This window comes from Mauremys mutica, chromosome 3, assembly GCF_020497125.1.
Source record: "Mauremys mutica isolate MM-2020 ecotype Southern chromosome 3, ASM2049712v1, whole genome shotgun sequence".
In the NCBI taxonomy this organism is placed as follows: Eukaryota; Metazoa; Chordata; order Testudines; family Geoemydidae; genus Mauremys; species Mauremys mutica.
In genome coordinates, this window is record NC_059074.1 from 145,308,392 (window position 1) to 145,330,400 (window position 22,009).

The 22,009-nt window shown below is 47.1% G+C and overlaps 1 protein-coding gene across 3 annotated transcripts; it reads left to right on the forward strand.

The window, feature by feature from the left end:
- Positions 1 to 825: 825 nt before the first annotated feature.
- LOC123367576 (cytochrome P450 1B1) lies at positions 826 to 10,533 on the forward strand. Of its 3 annotated transcripts, XM_045011902.1 has the most exons (4): positions 826 to 1,624; positions 2,428 to 3,423; positions 7,404 to 7,634; positions 8,568 to 10,533. In XM_045011902.1, the coding sequence occupies exons 2-4, from the start codon at positions 2,429 to 2,431 to the stop codon at positions 8,638 to 8,640; spliced, it is 1,299 nt and encodes a 432-aa protein (XP_044867837.1). In that variant the 5' UTR covers positions 826 to 1,624; position 2,428; the 3' UTR covers positions 8,641 to 10,533. The 3 variants fall into 3 exon arrangements, with proteins under 3 accessions (XP_044867837.1, XP_044867835.1, XP_044867836.1); XM_045011900.1 differs by having other exon boundaries at positions 7,404 to 10,533; XM_045011901.1 differs by lacking the exon at positions 826 to 1,624 and having other exon boundaries at positions 1,867 to 3,423; positions 7,404 to 10,533.
- The last annotated feature ends 11,476 nt before the right edge of the window (positions 10,534 to 22,009 follow it).

Consider the following 22,009-nt stretch of genomic DNA (forward strand, 5'->3'; position numbering starts at 1 on the left):
ATTGGAAAATATACCTCTGAAAAGATCACTATTTGTGCCTGAAAAGGGATACAGTACATTTGCTTTTGAATATAAACATGCGATAGACATGTCTGCTCTGCTAAGTGTGTAATCAGAGATTTTACTCGGTCTAATAAAACAATTAGAAATGACGTCTTTGGGTGTCTTAACATGCTCACTCTGCAGTATAGTAACAAAGAGAGATCTGATGACTATATCACTGTACCTCTTTAACCAAAAGCCCAGTGTTATAATGATTATTGTATTGTCTCTGATATTTACATGGCAAGCATTTGTCAACCTCTTAAAACTCCCTAAACAAATAGAAACTGTAATGGGACTCAAGAAGGAACCTTAGGAAACATCTGGGCTGTTCCCTTTACTTTGCCCTATCCTGCTCCCCTTCAAGTCAATAGCAAAAACTCCCTGGGCTTCCCTGAGAAGCCAGAGGAACAGTTCGTGCTGTCCCAGAGGTAAGCGAACGAATGGAAAGACGTGCAGGCTACTTCCAGCCGAGACTCCATACCCTCCGCCAGAGAGGGGACACATCCCCGTGACCTACAGAGATTTCTGATGAGGAGCAAAACCGAACAGGAACGAACTATTCATCCTCTCACCGAGGAAATAACTCACTTCTGGGAACTAACAGCTCCCTTCAGCAGGTGCCAAAGCTATCAGCCTGGCTCCCCGTGCTACAGCCGGTTCCTTCTAATCTTGCACGCGGCCGGGCGCCTGCATTGCCCGGCTTCGCGTTATTTCCCTTTAAGCTGGTGTCAGGTACTGCGAAGAGGGAGAGCGGGGGGAGGAGATGGCTGGAGGGTTCCACCACAGGCTCACGCAATGCAAACTCTGCACGCAACTGGGAGGCGACAGGCAGAGGAGGGGGAAACTTTCCAACTTCATAAACCCTGAAGATGAAGGAGATTTTCCCTCCTGCCACAGGAGTCCGCGAGCTCACAGCCCCGCCAGCCCTTCAACTGGAACCGCTTTGCTAAACGTTCACCCAAAGGCAGGAAACCTCGAAGGCTCAGCCAGTCCCGATGGGTTGGGGCCAAAGGCAATTCACAAAGAACCGGCTCCCGTAGGGAAGAACCGGGCGGCTGCGATTTGTCAATACCAGGGCTAACTGCGGGCTGGCGGCTGCAGCTGCTGGTGGAATTGAAGCCAGGAGAGCCAGTGCCAGGACGCTGCCCAGCCGGGCTCCGGCTCAACTCAGGGGGAACTAAACTGTCCTGTAAGCCGCTCATTTTTCTCCAGCAGGTTTTGGTTGCCCCATCGCCCGGGCTCTGTGCGGGGATCGCACCTGGCTGATGTCTATTTAGTCTGAACGAGGCAGGCTTTTGAAGTGCGAGCTCTGAAGGGTTAACACGCTTGGAAGGTTAGAACAACGCAGGATGCGGGATCGGGTGCAACTGGCATTTGCCTGCACATGACCTGCCAAGCTGCGGGTGACAAGAACCTGGGCTTCTAATGAGTTTCCCACAGTCTGGGATCTGAACCTCACTGCTGCGCTGCGTGCTGAGTCTCCTGCTGGGGCGGCCCAATTGCACGGATCAGTTGCTGCGGGCTCCCCGGATCCTCCCACTGGAGCCCAGAAATCTCGGGTGGAAGCATTTCTCAGCAGGTCAGTTTTATTAGAGATTTTTTTAAAAGCTGCCTCCCCCCTTTTCCTCCCCCCATACTCAAAAGACAAAATGTGAAGCACGTTTAGATCGTTGTCTAGGAGCTCTGAGTTACCACACTGGTAACTGCTATTTGGGTGTGAATGATCGTATTACTGGGGCTGTGCCCATCTCCCTCAACCCATGCGTGCATACTGACTGTTACCAGTTCACGCCTACCGCTAATTCAAGTCAGGAACGGGGAAAGCTTGTCCTGATTTACAGAGTCTCTCACTGTTTCCTTCCAAAGACAATTAGGAGCGTTGCGCGCAGATTCCAAAGCGGTAGACGCATTTATTTTGCAGCAGGCACAGACGTGCGGTGACACTGCTGGCATCACCTGCCCGACCTTTATACGGAAGAAGCTTCTTGCAGCTTCCACGTCGCGGCAGCTCCTTACAGCGAGCGCATCCTCCTCTCTTCGCCCTCTCCTGCCGTGGGAGTCCGCATGCCAGGAGGCAAACTTCCCCTCTCGGCCGGGGCGAGCGCTTCCCCAGCTCTCAAACGCCCATGGTGCTTGATTGCGGCTTTCGCTCCGCACCCAGCCGCGCGCTAGGCGCTTTCTAGGCACATCTTAGGCTCCACAGTGACATGATGAGCATCGCTCGCTGGCGTCGGTGTCAGGCCTTGTTCTGTTTACACTGGCCGCCCCTGCGAAGCCAGCACATCTGCAGCCCCCCACTACCCCCGCCTTTTGCTGCGCGGCAGGTGCGGGCACATGAACCCTTCCTTCAGAGCCCGAGCTGATCTCTGCTTCTCCCCGCAGCATGGCCCTCCGGCGGCTGGGAGAGGCGCTCTCCAGCATCCCGCCCCTGCAGAGCGCCCTGCTGCTGCTCCTCTCCCTGCTCGCCGCCATCCACCTGGCGAAGCTCCTCCTGCGGCAGCGGCGCCTGGAGCCCCCGGGCCCTTTCCCGTGGCCCCTGATCGGCAACGCGGCTCAGCTGGGCAGCGCCCCGCACCTCACCTTCGCCCGCCTGGCCCGCACCTACGGCGACGTGTTCCAGCTGCGCCTGGGCAGCCGGCCCGTGGTGGTGCTGAACGGCGAGCGCGCCATCCGCGGGGCGCTCATCCGCCAGGGGGCCGCCTTCGCCGGCCGGCCGCGCTTCCCCTCCTTCCAGCTGGTGTCCGGGGGCCGCAGCCTGGCCTTCGGCGGCTACTGCGAGCTGTGGAAGCTGCAGCGCCGGCTGGCGCACTCCACCGTGCGGGCCTTCTCCACCGGCAGCCCGGCCCCGCGCCGCCTGCTGGAGCAGCACCTGCTGGGCGAGGCGCGGGCGCTGGTGGCGCTGCTGGTGCGGGGCAGCGCGGGCGGCGCCTTCCCGGACCCCTCGCGCAGCCTGGTGGTGGCCGTGGCCAACGTGATGAGCGCCCTGTGCTTCGGCCGCCGCTACAGCCACGGCGACGCCGAGTTCCTGCGCCTGGTGGGCCGCAACGAGCAGTTCGGCCGCACGGTGGGGGCCGGCAGCCTGGTGGACGCGCTGCCCTGGCTCCAGCGCTTCCCCAACCCGGTGCGCGCCGCCTACCGCGCCTTCCGCCAGCTCAACCGCGACTTCTACGGCTTCGTGCGCGGCAAGTTCCTGCAGCACCGCGGCAGCCTGCGCCCCGGGGCCGCCCCCCGCGACATGCTGGACGCCTTCATCCGCCTGCAGCAGGCGCAGCCCCGGCTGCCGCTCGAGCACGTGCCCGCCACCGTCACCGACATCTTCGGGGCCAGCCAGGACACCCTCTCCACGGCCCTGCAGTGGATCGTCATCTTCCTCATCCGGTGGGTGCGCTCGGGCCGGGGCCGGGGTGCAGGGGCCGGGCCAGAAGCGCTGAGAGCCACCAGCCACCCAACGCGGCCGGGCGGGGGCACGTGTGAAGGGGAGGCACGTTTTCCAGGGGGGTAGAGTTGTGCATATAAAATACGGGGACACCTGGTCACCCTCGATCCAGCGGAGTGGGACGGCCGCCCAGCCCGGGGCTCGCCTTGCTCCCTGTCCCTAACCAGCGGCCAAACCCTGCATCGCAGCATGAACCGAGCATTCCTGCTCGGCCAGGATCCGAGCCCTTCTCATCTCCCTCCGGGCCACGACCTAGACCCCTCCGAGGGGAAGGAGGGTCGAGGGGTTCAGGATAGGGGAGACCTGGGCTCAGTGCTTGGCTCTGCCATGGACCTGTTGAGTGACCTTAGCTAAATCAGTTTGCACCTCAGTTCCCCATTCCTAAAACTGGGAGAATGCTGCATCCCTACCTCAGTGGGGTGGTGGGAGAACAAATACATCAAGAAGACTTTGAAAAGTGCTATATAAGAAATAGGTATCACTAGTAGTAATCCTAGAGCTTCTTACCTACCACAAACAGGGATATACCCAGAGTCCCTCTAAGTGCATGATCCTAGACCTAGACCCTCTTCACTACTGCTGCTACATCATCCTGACTGCCACTGTTTCTTTCCAGCAGCAGGAGCCTCTCCCAGCTTTCTTGGGGAAGCCCACTGCGAGGATCTTGTCACAGCTTTATTTAATAAATAAATAAAAAAATCCTCCAAGGGAAACATGGCAGTGACTTCCCCAGTTTAAGGCAAGAGCTTTCACCCAGGGTTAAAATAATTTACAAATACAGAGCCTGATTCTGATCTCTCTTGGGGGGAGGCGGAGAGAGAGATCAGAATTGGGCCAACCTGGCTCTGTTACCTTGAGGCAGGGTGTGTTTAATATCAGTTTATGAGACCTAGGTATGGCTACATCCTGCTAGTTGAAGTCAAAAGAATAAAGTTGCCCCTTGCCAGTCAGAATTTCAGCATTCTGGGAAAATATACCCCATCCGTTTCATTTAAAAAAACAAACCAGTTTTCTTCTCTCCCCTGCCATGCTTCTGAAATGTGACAGTGAGGTTGTGTCACCAATCACATAGTATGTCTATTGCTTTCCCCACTCCAGTTCCTCAAACGCAATTAGATGCAGCTGTTGGAAAGGATCTCTATATAAAAGCCAACTAAAATAAACAATGCTTCTAAACTAATAGGTCTAGCTGTACAGAACATTGTGTGTAACATAAGACAGACAAGTTGGAGTGAATCCTGCAACCAAAATCTAATGTATTAAATATGCTCCATGAACAAATTGGCCTATTATTAGAGGTGAATGCTTTGATTGCCAGTGATGTGCAAGCATCAGACTGAACTGATCTGGTTATTAGCTCTTTGTTTCTAGTAGAAAGTACACATAAGGTAACAATCCTGTATTTGTGGGCACTAAAGTACGTTGGTTGTTCATGATTAACTCACACGGAAGCTCTGGGAAAACTGCCAAAAACTAAAGATTAAAAAAAAAACCGCAAACCCCAATGCACTCCATGGATCCAGTAAACGTTACATGAAGATACAGGCTGGCAAAAAGGCAACAAAACAAACCCAAAAGTAACAGATTTTACCAGATCAAGATCAAAGAGATGGTAGGAACAGGATAATATCTACTTAAACAAGATAAAGAGTTCACGCACTGGTTTACAAACCCTCTATTATGTTATTGCTCCTATAATGTGGGTGCCTTTATTATGGTTGCATGACTAGTGAAAAACAAACAGTCTCAACGCTTTAGAGCAGGTGGACCCATTGGGCAGTGTGTGCCTATAAACACACCATAATATTCACCTCGCTGAAAATGATTGGACTCAGCAAAAATCTTATGGTTTGAAGCAGCATTTAAATAGCAAGAAACTGGTGTTCCCTCCTTTTCATCTCCCAGCATTTCCTTAACCATTTGCACTTTCTGTGGACGTTATCTCCTTAGGCTCATCGATTTAGCTGCTGCTTAAAAGCCACACATACTTAAGGTGTTAAGAGTAAGGGTATAATTACTAATGTTTAAATAACCTGTTTGGCATTCTAACTGGAGTACTTTACATTTGGACTTTGCCATGCATGCATATATTTCACAAAGGGATCTGACCTCTCAGGCCTCATCCTCAAAGGAAACCTTCACAACACTTTCAAAAGATGAGCCTGGGAGCTTAAATTCATAACTTTGCTAGACACTAAAAATCATGGTCTTAATAAAGACACTGGATTTATGGTTTATTACAACAATCTGTAACCCACTAATTCCCCCTTTTGTCTATGACTACAGAGGTATTAATGGGCCACTTCACCTTGAATAGGTTTCAGAGTAGCAGCCTTGTTAGTCTGTATCCGCAAAAAGAACAGGAGTACTTGTGGCACCTTAGAGACTAACAAATTTATTTGAGCATAAGCTTTCATGGGCTACAGCCCACTTCAGCGGATGCATGGAATGGAAAATACAGTAGAAAAACACACACACACACGGAGAACATGAAACAATGGGTGTTACCATACACACGCTAACGAGACTGATCAGTTAAGGTGAGCTATTACCAGCAGGAGAGAAAAAAAACTTTGTAGTGGTAATCAAAATGGTCCATTTGCAGCAGTTGACAAGAAGTTGTGAGGAACAGTGTGTGTGTGGGGGGGAACTAAACATGGGGAAATAGTTTTACTTTGTGTAATGACCCACCCACTCCCAGTCTTTATTCAAGCCTAATTTAATGGTGTCCATTTTGCAAATTAATTTTAATTCAGCAGTCTCTCATTGGAGTCTGTTTTTGAAGTTTTTGTTGTTGTAATATTGCAACTCTTAGGTCTGTAATTGAGTGACCAGGGAGAACACTTCACTGCTGAATTAGAATTAATTTGCAAAATTAATTCCAATTAATTCTCTCTCACCAACAGTTAGTCCAATAAAAGATACTACCTCACCCACCTTGTCTCATGCAGACATACTGAGAGAGGGGGAGATACAGGAACATGAAAAGCCCAAACTTGATGAGTTAAAAATCAAAGCTTCAAAAAAATATAGATGCAGGAAGACAATAGAGCTTTGTTGCTTTTAGAGAGGGAAGGAATGAGGGCTTAAAAAAAAAACAAAAACAAAACGAGATCAGCCTATTTTTTCCTCTTTCTACAATGTTTTTGCTTGTTTATTTATTTTATAATCTCTCTCACTTGGAGATCTTTCTCCAAGTTTATATAACAAGTCTGGAATAATGTTTTGCTAGTGATCCTAAATACAATGCAGTACCATGAAAGTGTATTTTGATATTAGTCATAGTAAATATCCACAAAGATCCGAGTGCTCAGAACTTTCCTATTCTGATAAATTATCAGATTAAAATATTTTAGTTTTAAAAAATACTACACACAGCTCTAATCCATGTGTAATATACTGTAGTCTCATGTGTGTTAATTCAAACACCAATGTAAACAGATTTAGAGATTACATATAGAGCTGGTCAAGAAACAGCATTTCCATTCTGTGATAAATTCCTACTTTTGGGGCTATGGAGTGGGGGGAAGTAATTATGATTTAGAATGAAAAGCTGAAATTTAAAATTAAAAAAATTCATTTAGTGTCATTTAAATCCATTGTTTCAACTTTTATATTGCATTAAAATATACAATACACACATGAAATATTAAATGTAATATAAAAAATGTTAATAGCAGTCTAAATTAAACAAATTATAGTACTATTGAAACAAATCATTGACCTTTTCCCACTGAACATTTGTCATAATCAATGTTTCTAGGAAATATTTTATTTTGACAACTGTATTTGACAAAAATAGTGAAAAAATGTGAGCAGCTCTAATTAAATATGATTCTTTCAAAAAGGAAGTCTGTTGTTTGAAAATGTCATCTATGCAAATATAATCTACATGTGTATATATATGTTTAAATCCCAACAGATATCCAAAGGTTCAGGTTAAAATGCAAGAAGAAGTGGATAGGATTGTTGGCAGAGATCGCTTGCCCTGTGCAGAAGATCAACCTCATTTGCCCTATGTTATGGCTTTCCTTTATGAATCCATGCGTTTCAGCAGCTTTGTGCCAGTCACTATTCCACATGCCACCACAGTCGACACCTCCATAATGGGCTACTTCATTCCTAAAGATACGGTCATATTCATCAATCAGTGGTCAGTGAATCATGACCCAGAAAAATGGTCCAACCCAGAGGATTTTGATCCAACAAGATTCCTGGATGAGAATGGATTCATTAACAAAGATCTTACTAGCAATGTGATGATTTTCTCATTGGGTAAACGTAGGTGCATTGGAGAGGAGTTATCCAAGATGCAGCTCTTTCTCTTTACCTCCATACTGGTACACCAGTGCAATTTTATTGCTAATCCAAATGAGGACTCTAAAATGGACTTCACCTATGGGTTGACCATTAAACCTAAGCCATTTACAGTTAATGTCACTCTTAGGGAAACTATGGATTTGCTAGATAAAGCTGTCCAAAGATTGCAAGCAGAGAAATCAGCAAATCTATGAACACTGATGTTTGAATAAAATATATAAGGATGCTCCCGCCTCTCTCTTTTTAGACTTAAAATAAACTAAATAATAATATGCTGCACTGGTGAGCTGTTTGTAATATACCAAGTACCACAAAACACTGGGGAATGGAATTGCCCAAGCATTAAGCAGGTCCTCTTTTTTAATTAGAGGGAGAGAGAGAGCGTGCACGAGCGGGTGTGCGTCACGGGAGCCTTGTAAATATATTAAGTACTGAAATACAGGCAAAAATGTGATTTAAAAGTAAATTTGTTTTTGGGTAACAGGCAGAAGAAAACAGTTATTTTGACACCCTCCTCATTAACTGCCTGGCTGGAATGTCGCAGCCACTGCTTGGGAGGAGGGATAGCTCAGTGGTTTGAGCATTGGCCTGCTAAACCCAGGGTTCAGAGCTCAATCCTTGAGGAGGCGATTTAGGGATCTGGGGCAAAAATCTGTCCTGGGATTGGTCCTGCTTTGAGCAGGGGGTTGGACTAGATGACCTCCTGAGGTCCCTGCGAAACCTGATATTCTATGATTCTATGAACCCTTTCCATGTCTCATTGCAGCTCTCTCAGCCCTAATTTGCCTTCTAAGACTCTACATCCCAAAGCGAAATCTTGCGTGGAGAAAGATGCCTAGATGGTTGGAGCCAGATTCTGCAAACACCCTATACAGGGAACTGCCGTGGGCTCATGTTGCATCCTGGGACATGCACTGGGATGTGTTTCAGTGCCTTGACGCTAAACTTTCAAATGAAGTTGGGTAAAATGCCAAGCTTGCCTTTAACATTCCAAAGTATTTAAAGTATGACTACAAAAAGACTTGTTTATGAGCACAACAGAATTTTGAAATGTATTTCATAATCTATATGTGAACAAATGGAAAGTACTGAAATTCATTACATCTCAAGCAGAAAGATTAAAAGTGGTAAGTCACCAAATGGCAGATATGATATATAAGCCATTAATTTATTCATAAGCAGAAGCAAAGGTACTGATCAAAGGAAAAATAATAGATATTTTCATTAGGAAAACCTACTTAAGGATGGCCTTTTATGGTGGACTGTTTATTTTCTCAGCTAAAAGCTTATGCCTGATTCTGCCAATCTTTAGGCACATGCCAACACTTAATCACATGAGCAGTCCCATTAAAATTCACATAGGTTTGCAGGAGGACTTGTGTCTTAGAACTTTTGTGCCACTAAGATCAAACATGTGGAATAGATATAGTTATGTTCCTATAATCATTCTATTAGCTGGAGTTAAAATTATGCTTGTGATCTTCATCATGTACTATTAATGTGGTCTACTTCTAGTAAGGACATGAAACAAAATAATGGAAGTTTGGATTACATACAATTATTGGGGCCCAATCAAGACAATTTGAACATTTTGTAGTTTGCATTATTTCACAAAACACTTACATTTCAAATAGCCTTGTGATCAGCTGTTAAGTAAAACATACATGAGAAGTATTTCAGTCTTGAACCACTCTGTAATGGTTATATAGGATAATGAACAACACTCAGAGAACCTGCTTTTTAATATATAAAAGTGCAGACCCTGCAAAGTGTTGGGCACCTCCTGTGAGAGACAAACCACCCTCTACTCTAAATGAAATCCATGGGAGTTAGGGGCACTCAGCACATTGCTTGAGGTGCATAGACTAGTGCAAAAATTAGACCCTATGGTATATAGAGGAATATGGGCCTGGTGCTATAAACATGAAATCAATGGGACTACCTGATGGAGTGAGGACTGCTCACATGAATAAAGATTTGAAGGACTGAGCCATATATTATACAGTAGGTGACAATCCTACCCCCTATTGACAGCAATGGCAAAATTCACAGTGGTGTTGGATGGAAGCAACGCTGAAGGCCTGATCCTGATCACACTGAAGTACATAGGAGCTTTGCTATTAACTTCAAAGGAATCTGTATCACGGTCTTTAAAGCATTGCCCCCTAAACCTAGGTAGTAGGGACACACCCGACTCAGCTATTTCAAATCTCTGATTTTGCAGGGAATGTATGTCCATGTTTTTCAAAACTAAACATTAAAATAAAAAAAGGGGTATCCCTCAGGTATTTTGTGGACTACATAAAATCTTTGATATCCCAGAACTTAGCCTATATCTGTGAAATGCTGTATAACATTCTTAACATATTCATACTCAGATCTAGACTAGATCAACACATTTTTCACTTATACTTTTATATGTCCATAAAAAAGGCTGTAACCTTCAACAGAAGAGTTATTCTAATTCAAGGATCATTGTTTTCTATGTCAGTAAAAAAATACCTTTTTTTGTAATTTTATACTTCTCCCAAAAGCTTTAAAATATATATCTGTCATAACATGACTGTCATTCACACAGTCAAAATTGATTTGTGTGGATGTCTATGATCAGGCGATACACAGTATAAATGCTTGTCAAATATGTGCATCATACTATCACTGTAAAATTCTTCAAGTTTATTAATATGCAGATAGAATGTATGCAGTTCTTAAACAGCTAATTTTAAGATGGATCACTGTATTACCAAAATATTAAATAAAAATTATTCTTACAATAAATCTGCTGAGTTTACACTTTTTTGGGGGGATTTGGATAAACAAAATCATTATATATGTTGCATGCTTAACCTGGGAAAAGTCAAATGATGGTGTGCCCCTCCCTCCCCCCGAGTTAGTCAAGCCAAATAATTGCTTTGTCCCTGCTAGACTGCAGAGACCTAAATATCAGAGGGATAAATATCAGGGAGGGAGAGGAATTATTTAAGCTTAGTACCAATGTGGACACAAGAACAAATGGATATAAACTGGACACTAGGAAGTTTAGACTTAAAATTAGACAAAGGTTTCTAACCATTAGAGGAGTGAAGTTCTGAAACAACCTTCCAAGAGGAGTAATGGGGGCAAAAAGACATATCTGGCTTCAAGCCTAAGCTTGATAAGTTTATGGAGGGGATGGTATGATGGGATAGCCTAATTTTGGCAATTAATTCATCTTTGATTATTAGCAGGTAAATATGCTCAATGGTCTGTGATGGGATGTTAGATGGGGTGGGATCTGAGTTACTACAGAGAATTCTTTCCTGGGTGCTGGCTGGTGAGTCTTGCCCACATGCTCAGGGTTTAACTGATCACCATATTTGGGGTCGGGAAGGAATTTTCCTCCAGGGAAGATTGGCAGGGGCCCTGGAGGTTTTTCGCCTTCCTCTGCAGCATGGGGCACGGGTCACTTGCTGAAGGATTTTCTGCACCTTGAGGTCTTTAAACCATGATTTGAGGACTTCAATAACTCAGACATAGGTTAGGGGTTTGTTACAGGAGTGGGTGGGTGAGATTCTGTGGCCTGCATTGTGCAGGAGGTCAGACTAGATGATCATAATGGCCCCTTCTGATCTTAAAAAGTCTCCGAGTCTATTTTTCCCCTGAGATTAAGGTCGAATCAGTTTAGGCTATTATTCTTCTAGTCTTTTGCATTCTTTCCTCTCTCTCCATCTCTTCTCCCCTCCTTTTATCTTTGGGTCCCCATCCCACCTCTTGGTCTTCCCAGAACTTCCCCCTCACAATCTCTATTTTTTTCTCCCCCACAATTTTTTTATGTGAAAAACATTCCCTGTTAAATCTGCCACAATCTCTCAATGCTGTCTAACCTTTTCTGATCTCCCCCACCTCCTGTTCACCTTTCCCCAATCTGTCACACCACTTTATGTTCCTTCTTCTCTGGTTCCTCCCTCCTTTCACTGGTTCCACCACTCCTGACTGCTTTTCTTGTCTCCTCTCCTCAAGTACTCCCTTGCCCATTGTCTTCCAGCTAACCAACCCATCTAATGTCTGTGCTTCATAGCAGAATATATTTGCTAGCCAGCTGTCCAAAGCTGGACCTCAGACTCCCTTTTCAAGGTTAACTGGCACATTTTTACTCTTCCTTGTTGCTTCTTCAGTGCTAACAGACCCTCTTGTGTTATGCAGCTAGGGGAACTTGGTTTGAGGTTTATACAGGGCAACAGCAGCTGCCTGTTACTGCCAGTTCTCAGCTAGCCTGAGGAAAGATGTGGGGGTAGAATTTACAGCTGCTGAACAGGCAACAAGAAACTTCTAAATCATGTCATTTTAGGCCAGCAATCACAGTTTACAGAAGTGAGGCCGAGCAAAGTGCTAATCTATCTGTTAAATTCCACCAGATCCCAGTTTAAAAATGACTATGGCTGTAGCAATGATTCTAGATTGGGCAAGGGTGTATCCAACAGCAGACAAGTCACACCCCCATGAGATTCCCTAATGGCATATGTCATTACCTTCCTAACCTGTGACAGGCTGTCATTATGGCAAGGAGAGAAACATAGGTGCTGCTTCGAGAACGTTCTGTATCATGATAGAAACAAGTAGAAAAGTGAGTCAAAGTTAAACAAATACATTAACTTGGGGATTTGAATAAGATATTTCTGTATTTTTGAAATCCTCTTGATGTGTTGTAAAAATGGGGACCTAGCAGGTCTACCCCAATTATGACCTCAACGGTCAGAACCTTTTAAAAACCCACTTCCCAATCCCCTATAACAATAAGTGTGGATGGAGAAACGTATAAAAGGGAGACAGAATGACTGGATTAGTCATAACAAAAAGCAAAAGCCTCCTGACACTCTCAACATATTCCTTGGGTTGTATGTCTGGTAAACAAGAGAAGAACGAAACCAGAAATTAATGGATCAAAATGGGTTTATTGGAAAGTAGATCTATGGTGTCAAAAAAATGAGAGCATGGGCTTGTGACAGATGCTTTGGAAATGGAATAGTCAAAGCATTGTATTAATGTTATATGTATCTTTAAGGCTTTGCTAGTAATTGTAAGCATGCAGGAAGTAAAGACACTAGGGATAAGTAATGCAAATCTTCACTGCTGAAACAATGTGGGCAGAGACCCAAAGTACTTTAAAACATGCCAGGGTCTTCTTGCAGAGGATGGGTGATCACCTGGTAAGTCAGGCATATATATACAAGCTATTGATTTTTTTTTAAAGGTAAGTTTTCTTTATAATGCTTTTGTACTGAATCAAGAGTACTTGGCTTTGTGAAAGCTGGTTAGTCACTGAATAACATTTTCACTGCCTCTGAGAGAACAGGACTGCAGGTGCTGAACTGAAGTCAGATCCACAATTCACTGTGATCACCCGAGCAGGAGTCTGCAACCTAAAAACCCAGTCAGGAAGGAGAGAATGGCAGAATTCTGTCCCCAGGAAGGTGACATCTGCAGACCAGAGACCTAATTGGGGTGCCTCAAGGTGACCCCTAAGGGGTCAGAGGTGCAATTAAATCAGGAATTGTGACATGGCTCTCCTGCCCATCATCCGCTTTTGAGGTTCATAAAGAGAGACCTTGGGGTGGGGAAACTGAATGGGGATTGCATTCTTGGGGGATTTCCAGGGGAAAGACTGATAGACCCCCCCACTTCACTCCAGATACTGTCCTTTGTTTATGAGCCTGAAGGATCATCATGACTCCCAGACCTCAACACATGAGTGGGGGACCTCTGACCACCACTGCTGCACCAGTGAGGACATCAGCCATATACATGTGAGAGCTTTCGGTCTTTCCTCCCCTCGTATGTTCCTTTCTATCCCTCACTGTCTCCCTTCCCTTCCCAACTCTCACTCACTCAGCTTTTCATCTGATCCTGAGACCAGCTGTACCTCATGGCACAAGCATAATGAAATGAGATGGCATATCTACTTCTGCCCAGCCTGAGACAGACCGGTGAAGGAGAGGGACTTGACCAGACCAGCCAGATGACATCCCAGACTGCAGAAGTGAGCCAGAGCCCAGAACAACAGCTGCCCCCACATGACTGTCTAGTTGCCTTGTACTTCAAGATCAACAAAAGCTGAATTTCCCCCACATTTACTATTCTCTCTCTCCCCCCCCCGCTTGTGTCTGTTTTGTCAAAGGCAAGGAAAACGATCATTTACAATTCAGAATTGAACAGAAGAAAACGTTACTCATCTTGCAGTAACTGAGGTTCTTTGAGAGGTGTGTCCCTGTGGGTGCTCCACTCCAGGGGATGGTGCGTACTGGTGCCGTTGATCAGAGATCTTCGGTAGCAGTGCCTGGTTGGGGGACACACACTCAGGTGCTGTCTCGCAGCAACATTAGGGTCTGCCTAAGCACGCGCATGCCGCACCCCCCTCAGTTCCTTCTCTACCATAGAGTTGTCTGATTAGTACTCCAAAGTAGAGGGGAGAAAGGTGGATAGTGGAGCACCCACAGGGACACACATCTCAAAGAACCTCAGTTACTGCAAGGTGAGTAACTTTCTCTTCGAGTGCGGTCCCTGTGGGTGCTCCACTCCAGGTGAATGTGAAGCAGTACCCATTATGGTTGGTGGGATTTTGGAATTGCGTGAGGGATAACAGTAGACAGTACCATACAGGGGCGGCTCTAGCTTTTTTGCCGCCCCAAGCACAGCAGTCAGGCAGCCTTTGGTGGCATGCCTGCGGGAGGTCCGCCGGTCCCACGGCTTCAGCGTACCCATTGCCAAATTGCCACCGAATCCGTGGGACCAGTGGACCTCCCACAGGCAAGCCGCCAAAGGCAGCCTGACTGCTGCCCAAACCCAGGGACTGGCAGGGCACCCCCCCCCCCGCAGTTTGCCACCCCAGACATGTGCTTGGAGCGCTGGTGCCTGGAGCCATGGCTGGTACCATATGGCTGACTATGGCGTCTGCCGTGGTATCCTCTGCGATAGCATAATGTTTGGCAAATGTGTGGTCAAATGTCCACATGGCCGCCTTGCATATGTCTGTAATAAGTACATTGTGGAGGAAGGCAATGAATGATGACATTGCTCTAGTAGAATGAGTTCTAACACTCTCTGGTGGCTGAACATTCTGGGTCTGATAGCAGCATCTGATGCAGTCCGAGATCCACTTGGAGAGTCTTTGCTTAGAGATTGCCTCACCCTTTGATCTCTCTGTAGTAGAAACAAATAGCCTAGGGGATTTACAAAATGGTTTAGTTCTGTCAAGGTAGAATGCAAAAGCCCGTCGGATAGAATACAGGTAAGTGTATTGGCTGGTTAAGGTGGAAGGGACACACCACCTTGGGGAGGAATTTGGAGTGGGGTCACATAGTAACCTTGTCTTTAGAAAAAACGGTGTAGGGAGAGTAGGCCATCAGGGCGCTTATTTCACCAACCCTTCTCGTTGATGTTATGGCTACCAAGAAAGCCACTTTCATGGATACGTGGAGCAGGCATGAGGTAGCCAGTGGCTCGAAAGGAGGTTTCATGAGACCGTGGAGAACTAGGTTGAGATTCCAGGAGGCTACTAGTGATGAATCTCAGGGTAGAGATTTTGCAGGCCCACGAGGAAGCGTTTCATGGTTGGGTGGGCAAAAAGTGAATAGCCGTCCAGGTTGTCATGGAAGGTGGTAAGGGCCACGAGGTGTAATCTGATAGAACTGAGTGAAAGCCCGTCCTGTTTTAGTTTGAAAAGATAGTCTAAGATGTGAGAGAGGGTTGCAGTCTGGGGTGTCAGGCGTCTGTGGAAGCACCAGATGGAGAAGCGTTTCCACTTTTGCAGGTAAGTCTTATGAGTGGAGTCCCTTCTACTATGCAGGAGGATGTATTGGACCCATTCCGAGCAGGCTAATTTGTGGGATTGAAACCATGAAGGAATGACGCCGTCAGATGGAGTTTCTGGAGCTGCGGATGGAGAAGCTGACCGCAGTTCTGGGAGAGGAGACCTGGTCTGTTGGGGAGAGTCCTTGGAGGACGGATGGACATGCATAGCAGGTAAAGATACCATGTCTGTCTGGGCCAAGCTAAGGCAATAAGTATGACCCGGGCCTTGTCTTCTGTGATCGTGTGTAGAACCCTGTGTATCAGTGGAACTGGTGGAAAAGCGTACATGAGGGAATTGTTCCAAGGAATGAGGAACGCATCCCCTAGAGTCCCACTCTGGAGCAAAATAGATGGCATTTGCGGTTTTGAGGAGCAGCAAACAGGTCTATCGACGGAGTGCCCCAGTGGGAGAAGAGCTGTTGGAGTATGGTGGGATGTAATTCCCATTCATTTTCCTCAGAGAAGTGTCTGCTGAGTGTGTTGGCGGTAGTGTTGTTGTGACACCCAGGCAGGTAGGAAGCAGGGATTTCTATGTGATGTTGTATGCACCAATTCCATAGTCGGATGGCTTCTGCACTTAGGGAGTGTGATCATGCTCCTCCCTGCCTGTTGATGTAAAATATACATACTATATTGTCTATCAGAACTCAGATGGACTTGTTCTTTATGGTGGGAAGAAAGTGAAGGCAAGCATACCTGATGGCTCTGAGCTCTAGAAGATTGAAGTGCAGACACGTTTCTGATAGGGACCAGTGGCCCTGTACCTTGTGGTCACCTAGGTGCACTCCCCAACCTATCAGGGAAGTGTCTGTGGTGAGTATGAGTACTGGGGAGTGTGGAAGGGAACACCCATGCATAGGTTCTCTGGTTTTGTCCACCAATATAGGGAGGCCAATACGTGCCGTGGTGGAGCCAGTGTTATGTAGAAACTGTCTACTGGGTTTGTAAGTTGGAGTTGAGCCAACCCTGAAGGCATCTCATGTGCAGCCTGGCGTATTTGACCACAAAGGTGGTGGCTGCCATATGACCAAGAAACTGTAAGCAGGTCCGTGTCTGTATTCTGCGGTGAACAGAGATTGTGTGTATGAGATGTATAAATATAGTGAGGAATCTGTTGGGTGGAAGTGAGGCTCTGGTTCGAATTGAGTCTAGGTGAGCTCCAATGAACTCTATCGGCTGTGTGGGTATCAGGGTGGATTTTTGGAAATTTATTTGAAAGCCTAGACTGTGGAAGAGGGAGATGGTAAAGTTTGTCGCTTGTAATGTCTTGTCATAGGAGCTGGCTTTGATAAGGCAGTCGTCTAAGTAGGGGAAAAAGTATGATCCCATGTCTGCGGAGGTGGGCCATGAACTACGTCTTGGAGAATACCCTAGATGCTGTGGAGAGACCGAATGGGAGTACTCTGTATTGCAAGTGGTTGTGTCCGTGTGTGAATCACGGGAAGCGTCTGTGTGCTAGATGAATGGATATATGGAAATAGGCATCTTGTAGTTTGAGGGCTGTAAACCAGTCCCTTTGTTCCAGTGTGGGTATTATTGTGCCCAATGTGACCATCTTGAATTTTTGTACATGGACAAATTTGTTCAGTCAGCATAGGTCTAGTATAGATCTCCATCCCCCGCCTTTCTTTTGGGTCAGAAAGTAGGGGGATGGAGTAGGGAGTAGAACCCTTTTCCCCAGGAGCGGCGCCAGGGTTTCTGGCGCCCTAGGCAGAATTCGGGGGAGCGGCATTTTGTGCGCTCCCCGCGGGGCGAGCGGGAGCTTCCGGTTCCACTCCCATCGCACCGCCGAAGGACCCTCCGCTGAAATGCCCTAGGTGACAGCGGCAGTCATTGAGCTGCTCAATTGCCTGCCGCTGTTTTCCGCGGCACATCGGCAGAAGATCCTTCTTCGGCGGCGCGACGGGATCGGAATCGGAAGCTCCCGTGCGCCCCGTCGGGAGCGCACAAAATGCCGCCCCCCGAATCCTGGCGCCTTAGGCGACTGCCTAGGGTCGCCTAATGGAAGCACCGGCACTGCTTTTCCCCGATGTTATGTCGGTACATGTTCCACTGCACCTAGGTGTAGAAGATGAGCCACCTTTATATGGAGAAGGTGCTCGTGAAAGGGGTCCCCGAAGAGGGATGGGGAAGGGGAAGGATGGGTGGGCAAGATATGAAAAGGGATGGAGTAACCTGACTGAACTATTTCCGGGACCCAGCAGTCCTGGGTGATCTGTTGCCAGATATGGTGGAAAGCTTGGTGGCGATAGGCAGCGGAGTCAAGGAGTGGTCATGCAGACCCCCGACCAGCACTTCAAAACTGCTGTTTGTTTCCCAATGAGTGGGAAATAGTTGGTTGTGCATGGTTTTTGTCTGCGCCTAGGAGGTCTGTTGCAGTTTCTCCCAGTATCATACTGGTCTGGATGGGGGCCAGTGATATTGTTGTGCACAGGGTTTCTGATAAGGCTGATACTGTTGTCTCCTGAAGAGGGATGGGTATACACCCAGTGTGTGCAGGGTGGCCCTAGAGTCTTTCATAGTGTGAAGGACTTTGTCGGGGTTTTTTGGAAAAAAGTTTATCTTTATCAAAAAGAAGATCCTCCACTTTGGTCTGCAGATCTTTGGGGATACTGGATACAGACAGCCAGGAAGACCTGCGTATCACCATCGCAGTGGCGGGCTGCTGTGTCCACCATGTTCAGAGATGCTTCTAGCTCCGTTCTGGACACCAATTGACCTTCGACAAGGACTGACTTAAAGAGGCTAGGACTTTTCAGCTTGGAAAAGAGGAGACTAAGGTATATATGATAGAGGTATATAAAATCATGAGTGGTGCGGAGAAAGTAAATAAGGAAAAAAACTTATTTACTTGTTCCCGTAATATAAGAACTAGGGGCCACCAAATGAAATTCATGGGCAGTAGGTTTAAAACCAATAAAGGGAAGTTGTTCTTCACACAGTGCACAGTCAACCTGTAGAACTCCTTGCCTGAGGAGGTTGTGAGAGCTAGGACTATAACAGGGTTTGAAAGAGAACTAGATAAATTCATGGAGGTTAAGTCCATTAATGGCTATTAGCCAGGATGGGTAAGGAATGGTGTCCCTAGCCTCTGTTTGTCAGAGGGTGGAGATGGATGGCAGGAGAGAGATCACTTGATCATTATCTGTTAGGTTCACTCCCTCTGGGGCACCTGGCATTGGTCACTGTTGGTAGACAGGATGCTGGGCTGGATGGACCTTTGGTCTGACCCAGTATGGCCATTCTTAAAGTCCGCTCTCCTGTCCTCCGGGATATGGAAGGTAAAATCAAAGAGCTTGTTGTAGCTGTTGTAGTCATAGCTTGCGAGGGGGGCGGAATAATTTACAATTCTAAATTGTAGAGTGGAGGAGGTATAAACCTTGTGGCCCAGGAGGTCAATGCGTTTGAGGTCCTTGTCTTGGGGAGTGGGCCAGTATTGTGGCTGCTTTACTCTGTGTGTTGCTGCATCCACCACAAGACAGTTGGGTTGTGGGTGGGAAATAAGAAATCTATGTCCTTCACGGGAACATAGTATTTACGTTCAGCCTTCTTGCATGTTGGTGGGATGGAGGCAGGGATCTGCCAGAGAGTATTAGCTGGTTCTAGGAGGGCTTTGTTGATGGGGAGCGTGATCTTTGAGGGCACAGAGGGTTGGAGGATTTTGAGGAGTCTATGTTGTGTCTCCTGGACTTCCTCCAAAGGAATATCCTGGCTGAGTGCCACCCTCTTGAAAAGGTCCTGGAATTGTTTAAAGTCGTTCACCTTTTGTGGAGGTGGAAGCAGGAGGGCTTCATCTGTGGCTGATGGTGAGGCAGGAGCCAGTAAATCTGGCAACGGTTCATAGCCCACATCTTCAAGAGGGTGTTCGGGAGCTCTAGATGAGAGTGTAGCTGGCGAGAGAGGTGTGGAACGAGCTTGCGGTCTGATGGAAGGGGCACAAGGAGGAGCGGTGGCAGGAGCCAGCCACGGGTACCATGGAGGCCAGGGCACAGGTTAGGAAAATTGGGACCCCATCCACAGGGGGATGAAATAGGGAAACTGAGGCTGGTTCTTATGATGCGCTGTGCCCTGAGAGAGATAAGGCTCCAGTGGAGGGGGAGAATCAGGTGGGGAGAACTCTGCCTGCTGCTGTATGTCATTTTCACTGTCAGCGAAAGCAGCCAGGTCTGGTGGCGAGAGCTGTTGTTCAAAGATTGAGCGCTCCGTGTCAAGGAGTGGAGATTCAGGCTCAGGGGCCACAGAAATATCAGTCTGGTGTAGAAATTGTGAGCAGCAGCAGCCCGTAGCGATTTGTGCTTGGCTTTAACTGGAGCCGCAGAACGTTTGTGGAAGCCCTGCAGAGGTTCCATGTCTGGTCCGGGGGTGACAGGCAGGCTTGGTGCCAATGCTCTTGTTGGCACTGGGGTGGAATGCGCTGCCAGCACCGGGTCTACTGTCGCTGTGGGAAGTCGGGTCCCTGCCTTTGCGCCCCGCGCGAGTCACAGTTGAGGTGCTGGGGCAGCCTGAGGTGCCTGCTCTTGGCGCTGTCAGCACCAAGGGTAAAGACCTTGTAGGAGATCCTTTACCCCTTTGAGTGTCTCTGAGAGGAGACATCGGGGCTTCCTGCCCCTTCGCTTGACAGGGTGAAGCTGCGCTCCCAGTCAATTCCAACTTAGCAGGGGTGCGTGAGGGAGAGGGTTTACTGCCCTTCTCCAGAGGCGGTTGCAGGGCTTTCTCCATCAGGAGCATTTTTAGGCGCAAGTCTCTGTCACGCCAAGCCCCAGTTTTAAGGTTGGTGTAATGAAGACACTTAGCAGGGACATATGTCTCACCAAGACATTTCATGCAGAGTGAGATCCCGTCAGACCACAGCATAGAGTCGTTTTTTAAAGCCTGGAGACCCTGGCATCATGGAAGTATGATTGCCTGGGGGAAAGTCCTGCTTTGAGCAGGGGGTTGGACTAGATGACCTCCTGAGGTCCCTTCCAACCCTGAGATTCTATGATTCTATGAAAGTCTCAACGGGAGACTAACGTGAGGAATTTTTTTTTAAAAAATAAGCTCACGAACTATTCTAAAGGAAAGGGAGAAACTGGGATAAGTCTAACTAACTATTTCTATCTACTTATTTCCTTCAGTGACCAGGGAAGAGGTTAGCACTGCCCTGAGTCCCATCTTCAGCCAAGGACAGTTGAGAAGGAACCGAGGGGGGTGCAGGACGCGTGCGCTCAGGCAGACCCTAATGACAGCACCTGAGTGTGTGCATCCCGACCAGGCACTGCTACCGAAGATCTCTGATCAACGGCGCCAGGATGTACTGTCACCTGGAGTGGAGCACTCAAATTAAAACTAAACTTTTCTTCCCCACCATGAAGGAACACTAGAGAATCATAGAAATAAGAAACTAACCTAGTGGTTTTCAACCCATGGTCCATGGACCTCGGGGGGGGGAGGGGGTTGGGGTCCACAGACTATGTCTAAGATTTCCAAATGGGTCTGGATGTCCATTTGAAATACTTTAGGGATTTGCAAATGAAAAAAGGTTGAAAACCACTGGACTAAACAATAGCCTCTCTCTCTGAAGAAGGGACTTTGACTAAGCTTGTTCTGCCTAACCATAATTTCAAAATGCTTTATATTTTATTTCTGATTCTTTTCCTGCTCTGTATCCTAATCGATAGCTGTCCAAATATTGGTGTGAATTTATTAGTGTGTTTGCTATGGGACTCAGCAGGCCCATGTCTTTTTACTCAAAACCCCAAACCACATGAGACTATTTAGTGTTGAATAATGGCAAAGTCACGTTAATGCCTTTGACTGTCCTGGTCCTTTTATTCCATCGTAATTAACATAAAAGTTCTCAAGGACTCAGTGATTTCACAGAGCCTGTGAAGTCAGCCTCCAGCATGCTCATCCTCTTCTCATCGGAAGGGTTATCGCTTTCTTTTCTGTGTCTTGGGCAGCTCCTGAAAGCACTGATTGTGCCTTCTATTCAGGTTGGGAATCGGGTTCAGTGGTAATAAAAAATTGGAAGATACTGAGAGCGCTACAGGGCTGCCTGTAGCTTGGAAAAATCAGTAGCTCCTGAACTGTGTCAACATACATGCAAGAGAGGGAGTCATGCAAGACAGCATGAATACAGCAGAAACTAGGGGCGCATACTAATCAAAGGCACTATCATGTTTCCATTAAAGCCAAAAGCAAAACTTCCATTGACTACAATGGGAGCAAAGACTAGATCCAGAATGAGAAGAACGAGCAACAAAATGCTAAAGAACCAGATCTGTGGTGGAAAATGATTTTCAGTGGCTAGTGGGAACCAGGTGAGCAGGGTCTGGGGAACAATTCACAATCAGTGGAAGGAGAGGTGAATGGGGTTATCAGCCCAGGACCTGGGAAAAC